This window comes from Jaculus jaculus, chromosome 7, assembly GCF_020740685.1.
Source record: "Jaculus jaculus isolate mJacJac1 chromosome 7, mJacJac1.mat.Y.cur, whole genome shotgun sequence".
Taxonomy (NCBI): Eukaryota; Metazoa; Chordata; class Mammalia; order Rodentia; family Dipodidae; genus Jaculus; species Jaculus jaculus.
The window spans coordinates 110,988,283-111,006,819 of NC_059108.1; the positions used below are offsets into that span (position 1 = coordinate 110,988,283).

The window sequence follows — 18,537 nt, forward strand, 5'->3', positions numbered from 1 at the left end:
GTGCAAGTTAGCTGCACACAGGAATAGCCACCGTGGCTTCTGCCACATACGGTTTAGAAAGTGTTCTGCACTAATATGTTGGCATTGAAAACCAACTGTTCCATTGTGTCTTGCGCAGCAGACTACCTCAGAATTTAGTGACTCAACAAAAAGCATTCTGTTTGGCTGACTGTTGTGTGGCTAGGAATGTGGAGCGGACACCACCGGGCAGTGTCTGGTCCTTAGGCCTCGTGCCCGGGCAGCTGCCGTCCTGCGGCTTCTCTCTCCCACGTCTGCCTCCCAGGGCTCCTGGCCCCCTTACCCCGCATGGCGTTTCCTCCTGCAGGGCCTGTCCACATGGCTTTCGCTTCTTGCCATGGTAGCATCTGACAAGTGAGGCCGAGACTCCAGTGGCAACTGGGAATTCCAGTCCTTGGACCCAGGACCTCTACCACGATGCATGGGAGGGAACGGGAATTAGGTTGCCTCTCGTCGTCTCCACAGAAGAACCAATGGGAGCTGTAAAGGAACAGCTTATGAAATGCCTTTGGGGAATAAACCAGTCTTAGAAGTACATTTGAAGAGAAAAAGTGAACTGTTACACGTTGTTTCTCTGCTTTTTGTTTGATTTTTGCCTTAAAGAACGCCGAAGTAAGCAATTCTGGCTTTGCTTCCTTGCTAACTCGGTTACTGTGGAGCCAGTACTAACTGGAGATGGAGTGCAGTGGTGGGGGACACAGGGGCTGCTCTGAGTGTGTGGGGCTGGGGACGTGGCTGCTCCGGCGGTTGTGGGGAGCCCGGGGGAAGAAGAGCCTTTAACTCAGCCGGCTCACCATGCTTTACAGTACATGTAGCAAAGCACCCATCTGAAAGCAGCTAGAGCCCACGTTTCTCCCAGAAGTCTGGGGGCAGGAAGCTTCCACATTTGGCTTAGCATCTCACGCTTGCCGCGCTGTCACTCGCCCTTGTCTGATGGCCTTGGTGAGTCTTTTGACACCTCCCCCGCATAGGACAAGACCACCACCTGCACTCCAGACACACCCTTTCTGTAGTAACAGTGAAGGGAGGAGTCTCTCCTGTGGCTCTCACTTCCAGGGGCTCCACACCAGACTTCTCCTGAGTCTTACTGCACGATGGGGTCACATTTCCAAGGGCTAGCACTGGAGGACACTGGGGGGGTCCCTGCTGGCCTTGTCCAGCAGCTGCTCCAGGGGAGGCAGCTCACCAGCAGGAAGAAAGACACTGGGGAGGCAGCTAGCGCTGGAGAGCCCTTTCTCTCCTCACAGTTGATAGAGGCTGGCTTAGCAGCCTGTGGAACTTGTCTTAAATCGGTGAAACCATAACTAGAGTAAATTAGTATTTTCTAGAAACCAGTTAGTTTCTCTGTGGGCTTTCTTCCTTTTACTTAGTGGTTGAGAGCTAATCCCGCTGCTTTTTCTTTTTTAAATATTTTTTGTTCATTTTTTATTTATTTATTTGAGAGCTACAGACACAGAGAGAAAGACAGATAGAGGGAGAGAGAGAGAATGGGCGCGCCAGGGCTTCCAGTCTCTGCAAACGAACTCCAGATGCATGCGCCCCCTTGTGCATCTGGCTAACGTGGGACCTGGGGAACCGAGCCTCGAACCGGAGTCCTTAGGCTTCACAGGCAAGCGCTTAACCGCTAAGCCATCTCTCCAGCCCCCCACTGCTTTTTGCTTAACAAATAGAAGATATAATTATTCCCAGATTCATTCAACTTTGTATGAAAGCTCTGGCTCCTTGAACACAGGTACCTTCCTGTGTGCCTTGTAGGCTTGCCCTGCTGCCATCATCATGGTGGCCCTTCCTCTCAGTGCCTCGGCATGCACGTAAGTTTGTGAAAGGAGGAAAATTTCAGCAGGAGCTGTGCTTGTTTTCGAGCCTGGGTACTTGGAGAATTCTCTGATACTCAGTCTTTAGTTGTTGCCAGTTCTAACTGTTCTCACCCCTGAATGGCCACGGCTGCTAAGCCCAGATGAGCCTGGGACACAGGTGGCGCAGCACTTCAGAGACCCATCCTTAGCCAAGGAAAAACTTCCTAAGTCAGAATGGGCTTTGTGTGGACATCTGGGTTCACAATGTAATGCCTCCTTGCTTAAGTTGGATAAAACTGGAACCCTTTGGGCTGGAGGGGTTGCTTAGTGGTTAAGGCATTTGCCTGCAAAGCCAAAGGATCCAGGTTCAGTTCCCCAGGACCCACATTACCCAGATGCACAAGGGAACACTTGCATCTGGAGTTCATTTGCAGTGGCTAGAGGCCTTAGCACACCCATTCTCTCCCTCTCTCTTTTTCTCTCTCCCTCCCTCCCTCCCTCCCTCCTTCTCTCTCTCTTTCCCTCTCTATCAAATAAATAAATAAAAATAAAAAATATTCTAAAAAACTGGAACCCTTTATTCTGTGTGTCCATAATTACCCAAGTGTATATTTTTGACCCAATAAAATTCACACTTGGACATAAAGTGGCTTTTATAAACTCCAAACAGTAGAGCTGAGTGTGGGTGTTGGTACTATTATGGCAGTAAGAAGCAGAGACAGTGAGGGGAAGGCCCAAGGAAAGAAGTCCTGAGTGTCGTCTTGTGTCTATTACAGTTACTGTCTTACTCGTTCCTTCTTCGTTCATTGAGGGCCTGCCATGCCCCGGGTGCTGGGCACATTAGACTAAGTGGGAGCAGCCCTGCCATGGTCGCACTCTGTCCTGAGCCAGGCGGTGTGAATGGCACAATGAATGTGGGCAGTGGGTGTTGTCTCCCAGGCCAGCTGCTTGGGCCAGTTTTTGTTACAGTGTTGAAGCCATAGTTTTCTAATTGAATTAGCTTAATAAAATCACAGCATTGTGTTACAGGAATTACGTTTGAACTAAATTATAGTGAATACCACGATGGCATCAACTTTCTTGTATTCAGAAATAGGCTTCAAAACAGTTGCTTTGGGTTTTAATTTCAAGACACTTAAATGATTGACTCTAGTCAGTACAGTCTGGGATGCACAAGAAACTGTGTTTCTAGCACTGCACTTAGGCGATGTGGAGAAATTGTATGCTTCTCTGCAACATGAGTAAATCAAGTCTCGTAAACTGGTAAAGTAACGTCAAGTAAAAGATGGTTCATATGAAGATAACTTTATCTGACTCAGACCAATGAAAATTTGGAAAATTATATTTGTTAGTGGAGTTCAGTAAGTATTTTTCATACACCCGGCCTCATTAAAGGACCACATTATCTTTAATATTTGTATTATCTTAATAAGGCATGTGAAATTTAAAAAATGGGTTCACTCATGAAGTTCCTCAGTGAAGATTATTAGATAACCATGAGGTTGACCAGGATCACTTCAAAGATGGCTTGGATGTTGTACTGTTTGTTCCCTGAACAATTACAGAAGGTAAATGTAAGTGCTTAGAGCACGTTTTTATTAGCAGGCTGTATGTGTCCGGCTACTTCTAAAGGCTTTCTTGTTTCATGTGGCGTAATCACTCAATAAATGTTTAATAGAAAGGCTTATTAAAGTTTTATTTATTATATTTAGGTAAAAGGCTAAAAATGAAGATGAGTTAAAAGTAATGGAGAAATATAATTGGACTGCAATTTCAATCAATTTCTTGGTAAATTTAGAAATATTAAAAGTATTTGACCATGACTTAAGATGTGTGCAAATATATTACCATTGAGAGCATATGGAAATAGTTTGTCTTATTATTCCTACATTATTTGAATAAGAATATTAGCCCCTTCTTTAGTCTAACATGAAAAAAAATACAAGTTAGCTTCTTGCTTTTTCTTTTGGAGATAGTCTTGCTTTGTTTCCTAAGCTGGCATCGAACTCATGATCCTACGGCCTCTATCTCCTATGTGCTGGGGTTATAGCAGTGTAGTTTATTCATTCATTTATTTTTATTAGAATATTCAAAACGTGTCCAGCAACTGCCTGTACAAGGTGTAAATGAAATGCAGAAGAGGATACAGAGATGGCTGCCATTGTTAGAATATAACATTATTACATAGAAATCTTTGTAAAACATGGGAAGACTTTCACTATGCTTATGATCTCTGTAACTTAGGAAAAATAATATGACAAGATGATATTAGTTTACCTGTTTGTGAAATAAATTTTAAATACATCATTATGGTTAGTCTTTAAAGGAATCTATCACATGGGAGAAAATATATATATTTCTCTGACAATAGGATTAAAGTGTTGCTAACAAGTAAGGTTTGAATACAATTAGAATACAGTTCACATTAAGAGAATATGATATAGTTTATGATAAAATGATAGATGGTAAAACCACGTCAGAGCCAGGCGTGGTGGCGCACGCCTTTAATCGGAGCACTTGGGAAGCAGTGGTAGGAGGATCACTGTGAGTTCAAGGCCACACTGAAAGTGCATAGTGAATTCCAGGTCAGCCGGAGCTAGAGTGAGACCCTACCTCAAAAAGACAAAAACAAAACAAAACAAAAACGTCAGAACTGTACTTTTGGCTCCTTGTGGTTTAGGGAACAAAAAACAGAGACAGCCTCTGGCCATTGGACAATACTGGCTTGTGCTGGGTTTTCCTTGGAGGGAAAAAAAAAAAATTACTCATAACTACAAACAGTTGTGGCAAGTTGTTACAATGAGATTTTAATGTCTTTTTTATTATTATTTCTTGCTTAGGCTATCAGCTGCAAAGGTCAACACAGTATTTCCTACACATTGTCAAGGAGTCAGACTGTGGTGGTGGAGTACACACATGATAAAGATATGGACATGTTTCAGGTAATATCTTTTCTAATGGAAATCTGATTATACTTCCCTTTTCTTTTATAGTTTGGTATATAGTCAGAGCATCCAGAATATTAGAATTTGGTGATGTACAAGGGGAAAGAGGTGAGAATGCTGTAGAAACTACTTCTACATAGTTTTTTTTTTAAATATCATTTTTATTTATTTATTTAAAAGACAGAGAAAGAGACCATTAGAGAGAATGGGCACACCAAGGTCTCTAGCCACTGCAAACAAACTCCAGACACATGTACCACCTTGTGCATGTGGCTTACATGGGTACTAGGGAATTGAACCTGGGTTCTTAGGCTTTGCAAGCAAGCGCCTTATCCACTAAGCCATCTCTGCAGCCCATCTATGTAGTTTTTGAAAGAGTAAGAAAAACATTTATTCTAAAAATGTTAAAGGAAATTATAAGACCACATCCTCTGATCTCAGTACAATAAAAATAAACATTAACAATAAATACATTTTTGAAGCCAACCACTTTAAAAAGCTAATGTATTCATAATATTTCGTAAATAACACAAGTCCAAGAAGACATAAAAGCTACAATATCAGAAATAAAGTAGGGAACACTGTGTAACAAAACTCATATGATGTGGCCAACATGTTATCTCTTCTAAAAAATTAAAGCTTAAGTGTTTTTATTAGTAAACTTGAAGAGAAAGAACAAATGAATTTTTTTTAAGATGAAAATCACTGATCGTTCCTCTCAAAAAGCTTTTTTTTAAAAAAATGGCAGCACTTAGGAAGGTACAAAGGTGGATTTGGGGATGGTTTTAGTGGGATGTAATAGAAAGTCCAGAAACACATCAAAAGGAAGCAGGAGACTTTTAAAAACACATCCAAGATTTGGTATTTTTAAATGCAACAGATAATTTAAATTTAGACTAGTAAAGTGGGGGAGCAAACTTAAGAACAAAGAGGCTTTGCATTTCAACATGTGGAGTTAAATTGCTACATAAGTAACATTGAAACTGATATCCAAGTTTGAAAACTATTGATACCACATTCTATACAAAAACAAATTCTAGAGAGAGTGAGCTAACATTTACATGTAAAAACAAACAAACAAAAGTCCTAGAACAAAATTTAGGTGAATTCATATTCTTGGTGTCACAGTTACCTTCTCATTGCTGGCATAATACACCCAGCCAAAAACTGCAGATGGGAGGAAACACATGAGTATGAGGCTCTCACACAAGCATACACACACACACACACACACACACACACACACACACACACACACAATTAAAGCTAGTGTAAAAAGAAAAAAAACGAAGAAATAGACTTTCCTTTCACAGATAGAAAGATAAACAAGTAAAGACCTTACACCACAAATCAAGTTACATGTTAGTCACTTTTCCCACACTTTCAAGGGCACAAAGATGGGATAAAGTTTGCTGGATAGCATGCTTGCCTAGCTTGTGCAAAGCCCCGGGTTTGATCTCCAGCATTGCATAAGCTGTGTGTAATAGTCCATGCCTGTGATTCCAGCACGAAGGAAGGAGAATCAGAAGGATTAGAATCTCAAGGTCATCCTTGGCTAAATAGGGAGTTTGAGTCTGACCTGAGTGGGATACATGAGATTCTATTTCAAAAAACAAATAAATACATAAACACACACACAAGAAAGATGCAGTTCTTAAGAGAACTTCAAATAAGTATATTTGTAAAACATTGTCAGATACTTGGGCTGGAGAGATGGCTTAGCAGTTAAGCACTTACCTGTGAAGCCTAAGGACCCCAGTTCGAGGCTCGATTCCCCAAGACCCATGTTAGCCAGATTCACAAGGGGGCGCACACATCTGGAGTTCGTTTGCAGTGGCTGGAGGCCCTGGTGCACCCATTCTCTCTCTCCCTCTCTGTCTGCCTCTTGCTCTCTGTCATTCTCAAATAAATAAATAAAAATGAATTTAAAAAAAATTGTCAGATACAAATAAACCAATAGTAAAATACTCAGTTAATTGTAAAATATTAAATAATACAGCACTGTGAATCCTTACATACTAGTACTTGAAATGACACTGTGAATTGGAGCAGCATTTCTACTGAGCAACATTGCCATGTTGACAGTCACTTAAGCAGTCAGACCCCCTGGCCCAGTAATTCTGATGTTAACTGTCTTTATTCATAAATAATTAAAGAATATGAAAAAGTGTTATGTTTTCCAGTGAAAACCTAGAAGCAACTCTGTACTTTGAGTAGCAGGTAAGAATAGTTGTAGTGAGGTATGTATTTAAGTACAAAATACCATGTGGTACTTAAATGATCGTTACATGGAAAATGGCATAAAGTAAGAGAAAAAACATACATGTCCAGTCAGTATGCTATTCTATACCTGTATACATATACATACACCTAAACGTGTGTAAGAAAGAAAATAAGTCTAGAAAGAAATGCCCTGATTCTTTTCAACTGTTTTCTTTAATATCATGGGATACATTCCTGACCTGAACCCCCGATTAAAGGTATACAAATCTGTTGTTTGGGGGGCTGGGGAGATGGTTCTAGGAGTAAGAGCCCTTGCCATACAGGCATGGGGGCCTCATTCCTCCCGAGTGCCATTCCCTGGCATCTGTGCTGGTCATGGCCACACACACCGGTAACCCCAGCAAAGTATTAGAAGAAACGTGAGGAATTATTGTATAAATCCAAGTTGGCACTTTCTAATTCTGAAGTCATAAAAGAAATGATGGATAGATTTTTTAAGTTAGTTAATATGTTAAAGTAAAATCAAAAAGCAGATGACAGATGGGAGAGGTACTTACAATTCACCTGACAAACAGTTAATGTCCCTCATATCCAAGGTTCTCCTAGAAGTCACTGAGCAAAAGACCTTCACTCGGATACATGCATCAGCAGAGGGTTTGACAGATAGTTCACCAAAAAGGGGAGATGGTGCTGGGTGTGGTGGTACACACCTTTAATCCCCACACTGGGAGGCAGAGGTAGGAGAATCACCATGAGTTTGAGGCCACCCTGAGACTACATAGTGTATTCCAGGTCAGCCTAGACTAGAGCGAGACCCTAACTCAAAAGAACAAAAAGGGGGTGGGGGCGAATAGCTCTTAAAGCAAGAAAATATGCTGAACCTCACTTATGAAACAGAAATATGAATTAAAATCACACAAGAATTTATTTTACTTATTACATTGGAAAAAGTCTAAAAAGTGTTGTCAAAGATAGAAGCAATTATCTGCATGCTGTGTAAATTGATATAATCTCGGTGTGATAGAGATTTGGAAATGACTGTGAAATGCTTGTATGCTCTGACTCAGTTCTGGTCTTGATAAAACTCTTCTCTTTCTATAGACGTATCCCAGAGTCTTCCTTACATATGTGTAAAATGGCATCTTACAAAGTTCTTGCTGACAGCTTTGCTTAAGAGACATCCTGAATGCTCTTCGGTAGGGCACCAGTTCAGTAAATTTGGGTCTAGCCGTACACTGCAGTCCTGCAAGGCTGCAAAACAATAAAAAGCTCTGTGTACAGACTCAAAAACAGCCGCAAGCATATTAAATGAATTAAGTATTAATATTATTTAAAAAAATGTTGATTGTTAGTGTTAGTTTCAGTTGTGATTACTTAATATTAAATATTAACATAGTAAGTCATGGTATTAACTTTAAATATAACCATTAATGTTAAATGTTTCATTCACAGTATTAAATATTATATTGATGTTAAATTAGTATTATTAAATGGTTTAAATAATTCTTACATGCACTGAAAAACTCCAAAGGCCAAATGAAACATACACAAGGCTTATGTAGGGAACAGCATTAAGAGGGTGGTGTGCAGAGAAAGTGAGGTGACACCATTTGATTTGGGGCCCACATGGAACTAAACAGTCCTAACAGACAGAAAGGTAGGTCAGTGACACATATGATCATAAGTAAAGGCACATGCCAGTTTGAGCTCAAAATAAGATTTATTTGCATAAAATATTAATAGTAACTTTACTCTCCAGGCCATTCCTTTATGTTACCTTATAAATGTACTGTTTCTCAAAGAAAACCTCTTCCTAAATAGGCCCTGTTAATACTTTTTGAGCTTTATATATTTTTTTAATCCATAGAAAGACTATATTTTCGAGTTAGAAGACTTTTTCTACTTAGAGTAAAAACTTGTAAGGCTTTTTTTTACATTTATAGGAGGAATTCTTAATCATAAGAAAGTAGTTGGGCATGGTGGGACCTACCTTTAATCCCTGTGCTCAGGAGGCAGCAGAGGACGTTTGCTGTCAATTCCAGACCACCCTGAGACTCCATAGTGAATTCCAGCTCAGCCTGGGCTAGAGTGAGACCCTACCTCAAAAAACGAACAAAAAAAAAAAAGTGGATCGTGACTATTGCACGGTGGTCGTTGGTACCTTTCCTACCACTTGAAATCAGCAAGTATCTGATGACACAGAAAGCAGGCAAGTCAAGTACTATTGGAATGTGGACTTCTTTTCTTTTCTTTTTTTGAGGTACGATCTCACTCTACTCTAGGCTGACCTGGAATTCACTATGTGTGGAATTCACTCAGGATGGCCTCACATTCACAGCTCTGGAGTGTGACCTCTGAAGACTTTTATAAGTTATTAACGTGTCATGCAACAGTCCGTAACATAGGCGTGTTCTCTGCTGCGGCACATCCTCCTCACATCACTCACTCTCTCCCTTCTTGTCTCTGCAGAATTAATTCATGATGTCACTGGCTTTTTTTGCCAGCTTCCTTTTATTAACTTCTTTTATTTATTTAGTCATTCATTCATTCATTTATTTGAGAGAGAGAAAGAGGCAATAGATAGAATTGATAGGGTCTCCAGCAACTGCAAATGAACTCCAGACACATATGGCACCTGTGTATCTGGCTTATGTGGGTACTGGGGAATTGAACCTGGGTCCTTAGTCTTCGCAAGCAAGTGCCTTACCGCTAAGCCATCTCTCCAGTCACTCCCCCCCCCCCCATTAACTTCTAAGTGCTTTACTTTGTACCATGGAGTAGTAAAAGACCCAAGGTTGAATGAGTGACGAGGTTTTCCCCTGAAGTACGCAGTGCCTGAAGGATGCAGTGACCACTGTACAGCGTGGCTTCCTCCATGAGTACACTGAAGCTGGCACTGCCTGGCATGGCCTGCCCCACAGCACGAGCACTGTCTCTGCAGAGCTCCATGCGGGGCAGAGGCAGCACAAGCTTTGGCATTTTCATTTTGTTATACAAGAAATTTTGACCTATAGACCCAGACCCCCTGACAGAGCCTCGGGGACCCTCAGGGGTGCGTGGACCACACTGAAATACTAAATTGCGTAGCTGAAAACTCGAGGCCTCTGAACAGAAGAGCAACTTAAGCTAAGGTCAGAGAAGGCAGTGACAGAAATAAGGTTTACGTCTCCCGAGTTCTCTGATCACAACACAGTACTAACGTGACTTCTTTAAGTAATGCATGGAAAACAAAGATCTTGTATGTTTCTTAAGAAAACATGACACATGTATCATTTTTATTAAGGTGATCACGTTCCATTCACAGACAAAGTAGACACATGGGAGGATTCATTCCAGATCATTTTAAAGAATTCTTAGGAGGCCTTGAAAGGTCAAATTAAAACAAGTTCTCTTTCTCTCTCTAACAGATTTATTTGTCCAAAGCCTTCCACTGAGCATTCACTTTCCTAGGGATTGACCTCAATGTGGAGGGCTGTCCACTTTAACCATCCCACTAGAATGGTATATCTATCTAGCTTAGCAGAGCATTAGAATTGACTCAGGGAGGATCTTGCCCTGTATTTCCTACAGCAGAGGCAGAGTAGGCTCTAAGGATACATCTGAATTTAAAAAGGGGATTGAGGATGAGAAGATCTGAATATAATCAAAAAAGATCTTAAGTGTGTGGGGGGGGAGGGAGGGTATTACCATGGGATATTTTTTATAACCATGGAAAATGTTAATAAAAAATTAAATAAATAAATATTTAAAAATAATAAAAATAAATATCTTGGTCATTATTATTTGGAGCTAGGGCCTGATTCAAAGGCTTTTGACATGGTTGCTAATGTGCCTTGTGTTCTGGTTTCTGCTTGGCTTTTGACTTTGTAGACTTACTGTTGTTCTACATGGTACCATTTAGCAAGTATCCATTTGGTTAGAGAAAATGTTAATGGACATAGGCATATTTAAAATTATTATTTCTTAAAAAGTGTACTTTGGGGCTGGAGAGATGGATCCGTGGTTAAGAGCACTTGTTTGCAAAGCCTGATAGCCCAGGTTTGATTCCCCAGTACCCATGTAAAGTCAGATGGTCCAAGTGGCATGTGCATTTGGAGTATGTTTGCAATGGCAGGAGGCCCTGGTATACCATACTCACTCTCATGCTAACTGTCTCTTTCTCTTTCAAGTAAATAAATAAATTATAAATAGAGTTTAAAATTTTTTACTTGTACATGCTGTGTGAATGAAGCATGCACGTGTCACTGGGTTTAGCTCACTGCCTCAGTCCTCCCTTTAGCATTTCTAGTTCTCCAGCATCTAGAGTTAGCTACTCGTAAACTGGGGACTCAGAACTAAGGCTTCGCGGTCTTGGAATCATGCTCCAGAGGAGACAGAGGGCTGCCCGATCATTCCCAGCTGCAAATGGTAAAATAAAACAGAGGTGGCAGGTGGACCACAAACTGCAAGTAGTCCAAGCAGAGGGAACTGCCCTGGGCACAAGGGCTCCAGGCAAGACTAGAGTCAGGGAGGAGGGAAGTGGAATGAGATGGACTTGGAGGGATTTGTAGAGACCTTCTGGCCAGGTCAGAAGTTTGGGTTTTATCAATCAAGGAGTTTGCAAAGCTGACAGAGGATTTTAAGCAAGGGGGAGATGTAATCTGATTTTCATTGTAAGCTATTGATACTTAGGAAGAGGCAAACATAATGGAGTCCATATATGAAAGGATGCCAACCAGAACTAAGATGGGAAAGTGGGAAGTCTGACGGTGTGTTTGGGAGCTACAGTTGGCAAGATTGTAGTACAGAGGAATGCTATGGACGTGGAAGAATCAAGGGCCATTCTTGGCGTTGATTTTTAGCTCAGGAAAATGGGATGGTGGTGGATGGAGCATGTTCAAAGCACATCACACTGGATATTCTTAGTAGGAGTAAGAGTAGGAGAAAGTGGAGGTGCTGGCTTCAGCCCAGGGGGGTTCGAAGCTTTGGGCTGGTCTGGGGTATCGATGGAATTGAGAGAGAAGAGGGAGGAAGGAGCTGGCAGCGTTTCCCTAGGTAGATACCCATTGCAGGCATACTCACTGACTTGTGGCCTGAGGCTAGCAGTGGACTCGCCCTGGAGGCCTTAGCATGAGTGGTTTCAGTAGACAAGAGGGGGCAGGTAGCCCAGCTGCCATGACAGAGGAGGAAGGTATAGTGACCATGAGGAAATGGATATGGTAATGGTAATGGGCTTTTCCAACACACTTCCAAGATGAGTTGCTAGTGGATAAATCCAAGACTCGGGGTAGATCTAGTTTCTGCTGGCAAGCAGAGAATAGTGTCCCTAAGACAGGGAACCTGTGAGCCAGAGGCCCTCCCACGAAGCCAGTGAGCAGCAGAAAGTTAATGACAGTACCGAAGGCCCCAGGCTTGGCCATGGAAACTGATAGAGCAGCTTAGCTTGGCTGAGGTATTGACGCAGAGCACCATTTTTCTGGTACTTGTCTTACTGTGTTTTTAAGGGTGATTAATGACAGGCTGGAATTTGTAGCAGAACAAATTTGTGTTTCGACCACAGTTCAAGCAGCCCCAGAGTGTGGGACCATAGGATCCAGAATGAATGAACGAGCGATGATTCGGGAGAGGTGAGGACAGTGAGACACATCTGTGGAGCTCAAGGCTGTTGGCATAGTAGGGTAGGAACAGCAGCAGTTCTTCTTTACCATAAAAGGGAATTAGAAAATAAAAATACAGGTGCAGGGGGAGGAGAGAGAAGGAAGGCCTAGTGGCCTTTCAGCGCCACCTTACATTTTACCTGCAGTGACCTCAACTGGCATTCAGCAGTGCACACTTGCCTAAGTACAAAATGCAAAGTGTGTTGACTGGAGTCCGGTTCTCACTGTAGCTACCGGGTGGACGGCAGCTCTTTGGGGATCAGATGGAATGCAGCGGCCTCTTGGCTTCTGTACCACTTAGCTGTCATGTAAAATTCGGAAGCATCTTGGCTTGTCTACATGATTGCCTGTAACATGAGGAGTTGATCCAGCAGTCAGAAGAAAGGACGGGCCGCAGGTTTCCCGAACCGTGTGGGGTTGCAGTGGCAAAGCAATGAAGATTTTTCTTCCTGACAAAAGCCGTGTGAGGCTTGTGCCCTAAACCATAACGTGTCGCTGGGACTGCAGAGGTTAGTTGTAAATGGAGGTGAATTGATGCACAAATCTTATGTGGCCAGTCAGATAAGAGCATGACTTAAAATAATTGATCCTATCAGCATGTTCCAGTTGGAATAAAATTTCATGTCTTACACAGTCAATTTCAGTTAGCTCATGAAGACATGAACTTAATAAATTAGTACAAACTCAGAACGTGGCTCTCCTAGAGGGAAGGAGTTACTGTTGGAAGAAGGCAGGCTCGGAAGCGGGCCTCAGGGCCTGAGCGCTTGCCCAGCCTGAGAGGAGGAACAGAGTGTGCGTGGCGTTTAGAAGAGGGCAGTGTTAGCTTCGAGCCTGTCACGGAGCATGATGTCCTTGCTTTCTTCCACAAGGGAAGTGGACATCAGGGCTGTAGCGTGGTGGCTGCCAGGTTTTGTAGAGGACCAGGGCATGATAGCACTGTACACATTCATTTCACTCCTAAGCCTGGGTATAGAGGGTCAGGAGGGGTACGTTACTCAGTTGGACATAGATTTATTTTCTCCTTTATACTTTTCTATATTTGTTCAATGTTTTGCCATATTTGTTACATATTTGTTTCATGGGTAAAGGGTTTTTTTTTTGTTGTTTTTTTTTAACTCAGCACTGGGCATAATAATAGAGCTTCTGAGTAGCACACCCAGTTTTTTAATGAATTCAGCAGAGGAAAGGTTGAACATCTTTAAAAAGATGAATTGCACATATGATTTTATAATATCACTCATTTATATTTTATGCTGCATTTTTAGTAAGTGATATGTTTTCTTATCCTGAAATGAGTTCTTCTAAGCTATATACATCTGTTCAAGTTGATGACTTTAGATGAAACCAGTGGTTTAGTTTATTCTAGGCATATTTCATTAGGACAAGAAAGTGTTGTAAGAAAGAGATAATAGATGTCTGCTGTCTGTTGACTGTACAAGGTGGTATATGCATGAGAATGTATATGAGAAATTTAGAAAAGAAATTTTAATAACATTGTTCCAGGAAGCAAGCAGAGCTAAGATGCAAGATACCTTCTTTTTTACTTTGTTCATTTTGATTTAAAAAAATATGTATGTATACATTTTATATTGCTCATTTTTCAAACAATATGTGATCAGAATAAAAACACCTTGGAGCCTGATTTGGGATGCCTTATATGTGTATACCTCAGGGATCTGTACATTCCTCCCATTGGCGGCTTCAGAATCACCCACTATTGTTAGGCAAGTACATTAATATCATAGTGAGAAAATCTTTGTTTACATATGATGATTTTGATTTAAGAAGGCTCTTTGATACATGTCACATCTGTCACTGTTTTCCACTTAGAAAATCATAGAACATCACTCCATAAATGTTTAATATCCCATCTTGAGGATTTCCTGATTCATAAACAAGCACTTCTAGTTCATAGAAGAGCAGTGCCTTTTTTATTTGAATTTATGGAACAGGAAAAGCTCTGCTAAAACTTAACATCTTCTTAATGAAATATAGTCCTCTGGTACTTTTAAATCTTACCAAGAAAAGTATAACACTCTAGTAATATTAACAAGTTTTTAAACTTCCCCAAGAATTTTTATTTTTTTTATTCCAGACACGGAATGCTATGACCAGTTAGTATGTTTTTTCTTTCGTCTTGCATTTGGCTATATCCCAAGCCTTGGACTGACTTGTGTGAGCCCTTCACGTCGTTCTCATATGCACTGAGTAATGGCGCTCAACATTTTCTCTGCCTCTGCTGAGGGCCGTGCCCAGCCAAGTCTGTGAGTCTCTGCAGCATTGACCTAGGAAAGCCATTCTCTGCAGAGAGCAGAGTGGGAGGCAAGAGCTCCTTTATATAAGAGCTAGCTCTCTCCCTGTCTCTGGAAATAGGAAACAAAGGATATTTTGTCACAAAAGGAGCATTTCCAGCTGAATCCCAGAGGTAAAATGTAAGGTAACGGTGGCACACCTAATAGCTTCCTTCAGAATCAAGGATTGAGCTTTCTGTTACTATTGCAAACCTGATAGACAGACATAAAGCCACAGTTAAGTAAGACAAACTAGAAATCTGCCATGCGACTTCGCACCTACAGCCAACTGGTGTGGCGTTACGCATTCAGGTGTGTGGTGAGAAGGTAGAACTCAATTATTGGTACCACGATAGAATAAACTTAACAAAGTAATTTGTAATATGTGGTGTTTGGTTACCATAATATCTTCCTTAGATAAGGGAAAGGAGCCCAGTTGGGACTTTTTCATTAAGTTCCGATCCTCAGAGCAGAGATCATGAAGACTAAAGGGACTGGGACTCCCGTTCCCTGTAAAGAAAAGGTGGCAGCCAGCCTCATATTTCTCAGGCAAGTGACGAGTGTGCTTGACTTGCTTAGGTGGGAAGATCGACAGAAAGCCCTATCGACTTCGTGGTCACAGACACCATTTCCGGAGGTCAGAACAACGACGACGCCCAGATCACACAGAGCACCATCTCCAGGTTTGCCTGCAGGATTGTGTGCGACAGAAATGAACCGTACACAGCTCGGATATTCGCAGCTGGGTTTGACTCTTCCAAAAACATATTTCTTGGAGTAAGTACTATGGATAAGGACATGATTTCAAGAAAAAAAATACCGGGCTGGAGAGATGGCTTAGCGGTTAAGCGCTTGCCTGTGAAGCCTAAAAACCCCGGTTCGAGGCTCGGTTCCCCAGGTCCCACGTTAGCCAGATGCACAAGGGGGCGCACGCGTCTGGAGTTCGTTTGCAGAGGCTGGAAGCCCTGGCGCGCCCATTCTCTCTCTCTCTCCCTCTATCTGTCTTTCTCTCTGTGTCTGTCGCTCTCAAATAAATAAATTTAAAAAAAAAATACCCACTACTATGGCATAGAATGTTTAATCTTGGAATGGTTTTTACTTTGTATGATGGCTGTAGTTAGAGTTTGAGATCTTAGTTTTCAGGAGGATAGTTTGAAATGCTGTTACTACAAATCTCATGGTAGACCTAGTCTCACACACCAGTAATCCGAGCACTGAAGGAGGTAGAAGTAGGAAGATTATGAGTTCCAGGCCAGTGTAAGACCCTGCTTCAAAAATAAGACACAAAAGACCTGAAGATCATTTAATTGTTATTATTGCTATATCAACCATAATGTATATGCAGTAATTATTTTTAAGTGTATATATTAATATGGTGCATGACATATTTATGGTAAATTTAAGAGGTTTATTTTAGGGGGAAAACAAGTGGCCAAAATCAGATCAAAGGAAAGAAAATATTTGTGATTTGTTCATTCAGAGGTGTTTTATTGAATGTTGCTAGTGTTCCGTGCTGAGTGTTATAAATATGGCATCACAGAACAGAAAGTCCTGTTCTCATAGGGTCTCTGTAGAAATGAACCCCAAAAGTTTCAGTAAACATCCTGTTTTAACACTGCTGCCTTTTGAATCAAGATACTTCTGCAGGGCATGGGGGTGGAGGTTTCTTTTGGCCTAAATGATAATAAAAGTATATTGTTCCATGTCCTAACAAGATGCACCAAGAAAGGTCAGCTTCCGTGCCAGTCCTGTGACATTGTGGACTGGGTACCCTGTGTCTTACCTGACACTGTCTTTCCTGGCACCGTAGGCCTCCTCAAGATTTGCTCCCCAGGCGATGGAGTCTGTCTTACAAAGAGGGGGTGACAAAGCACTGTCCTTCCATGTCGCTGCTGGTACATAACCACCTCCACACCTGACCTTACCTGATGGGCTTATACTAAGCAGGACTTGGGTCCTCCTACCCTTGCCACAAGGTCAGCCCTGCGGCTCTGTGACCAGAAAAGAAGAAAGGAATCCCTGTAACACAGCAAAGAATGTCTGTCCGTCCTGTCACTAGGGTCCTTTGAGGATATCAGCACTGTTTTGTATGCAGACAAAATGGGCCCCAACCTGTGGGCTTCATTTTTTTAAATTTTGTGTTTTTGATTAAGAGTATTTTTTTTTAACTGTTTCTTCTTCTGCATACAGGCAATTGAGTACATGGGAAGCATTTTTAGATGAGTGGATAAGAGAGTGCAGAAGGGAAACAAGCTGTTTAGATTTCTGGGTTTGCACCAGGGAGAGGGGCGGGGTGTCCGAGGGAGGAGGTTTCTAACCCATGCCCAGTGATACGTCATTCACCCATTTACCTCTTCTTTCACATTGTCAGAATAATTGCATATTTTATCCTGTAGTTGTTACTTTTAAATGGAAAATGAAAATTCATCACTTTCCTCCCTTCTGCCCATACAACTTTGCATTTTAAAGAGACTCCATTTTGAACGGCACCTTAGCATTCTTTCTCTGATCTTTGGAATGTTCTCAGGAAAAGGCCGCAAAATGGAAAAATCCTGATGGCCACATGGACGGGCTCACCACCAATGGCGTCCTGGTGATGCACCCCCGAGGGGGCTTCACCGAGGAGTCCCAGCCTGGGGTCTGGCGAGAGATCTCTGTCTGTGGAGATGTGTACACCTTGCGAGAGACCAGGTCAGCGCAGCAGAGGGGCAAGCTGGTGAGTAGGCTCCCCTCTGAGATGTGTGACAGCAGCTGCCACCTTCCCTCCCAGAAAGCTCTGAGCCCTTGGACGGGGCTGAGTGTGGCTGTCCCCTGACCCAGGAGACTGGTAATCTCCTGCAAGTTAGAGGGGCATGGATGTTTTGTTGCTCAAGGTTGACCATCACCATAGCAGAAACCTGTCCTTTGCTCCTAACCATCTCAGGAGCATAATCACTTATCATATGCCTCAGCACAGAATTCTACTTAAGTCCACTTTAAAGAGAACAAGCTTACTTTTAGTGTAAAACTTTACTAACTTGAGAAAATCCTGAGCAGTCTGACCAATTTGGGAAGTTTTGAGCTCAAGAATGAGTTCAGCTTTCTACAACTAAAAAATAATCATTAGCATTTTCACCTTAATTTCATGGCTAAAAAAAAAAAATTCATAGATTTCTCTGTGCTGTTCACCAGGCTGATACACACTGCTTCTTCCTTGAAATCATTCATATTCTACGTTGACCTGGCATGCTTATATCTCCTACACTGGTCACACCATGTTGCTAGCTATTTCAGCCCTTTCTCAAACTGTAATTCCTCAAATTGTAATCCCTTAAATGGGGAGCATGGTGTTTCTGATCTTGTAGTAGCCATGTAAGCTTCCTCGTAAACTTTCCTGCTGCCCCTTGTCAGAGCCTAGTAAGAGAGAATAAGATGCTAGGAAAGACAGAATTCTTCAAAACTGCCCTAGCAGAGCATTCTGGGAATGGAGGATAAGGTCTACAGGTTTCAGAGAGAGAGGTGACAGACAAAGAAGATGGAGGCTGGTTTAAGTGAGACTGGCTTACTGTTCTCTCTGGTGTCATTTCTACATCATAGCACGGTCCAACTGCAGGCCCAGCCTGGACGTCTTACAATAAAGCCTCATCTG

The 18,537-nt window shown here is 41.9% G+C and overlaps 1 protein-coding gene across 1 annotated transcript in view; it reads left to right on the top strand.

Annotated features, from left to right (window-relative positions):
• Peli2 (pellino E3 ubiquitin protein ligase family member 2) overlaps window positions 1–18,537 on the top strand; it is a 161,629-nt gene that overhangs the window by 136,965 nt on the left and 6,127 nt on the right. Inside the window, exons 3-5 of the mRNA XM_004649213.2 lie at window positions 4,655–4,756; window positions 15,489–15,686; window positions 17,437–17,625. Coding sequence (XP_004649270.1) covers window positions 4,655–4,756; window positions 15,489–15,686; window positions 17,437–17,625 — 489 coding nt within the window. The remainder of the gene's footprint in view (window positions 1–4,654; window positions 4,757–15,488; window positions 15,687–17,436; window positions 17,626–18,537) is intronic.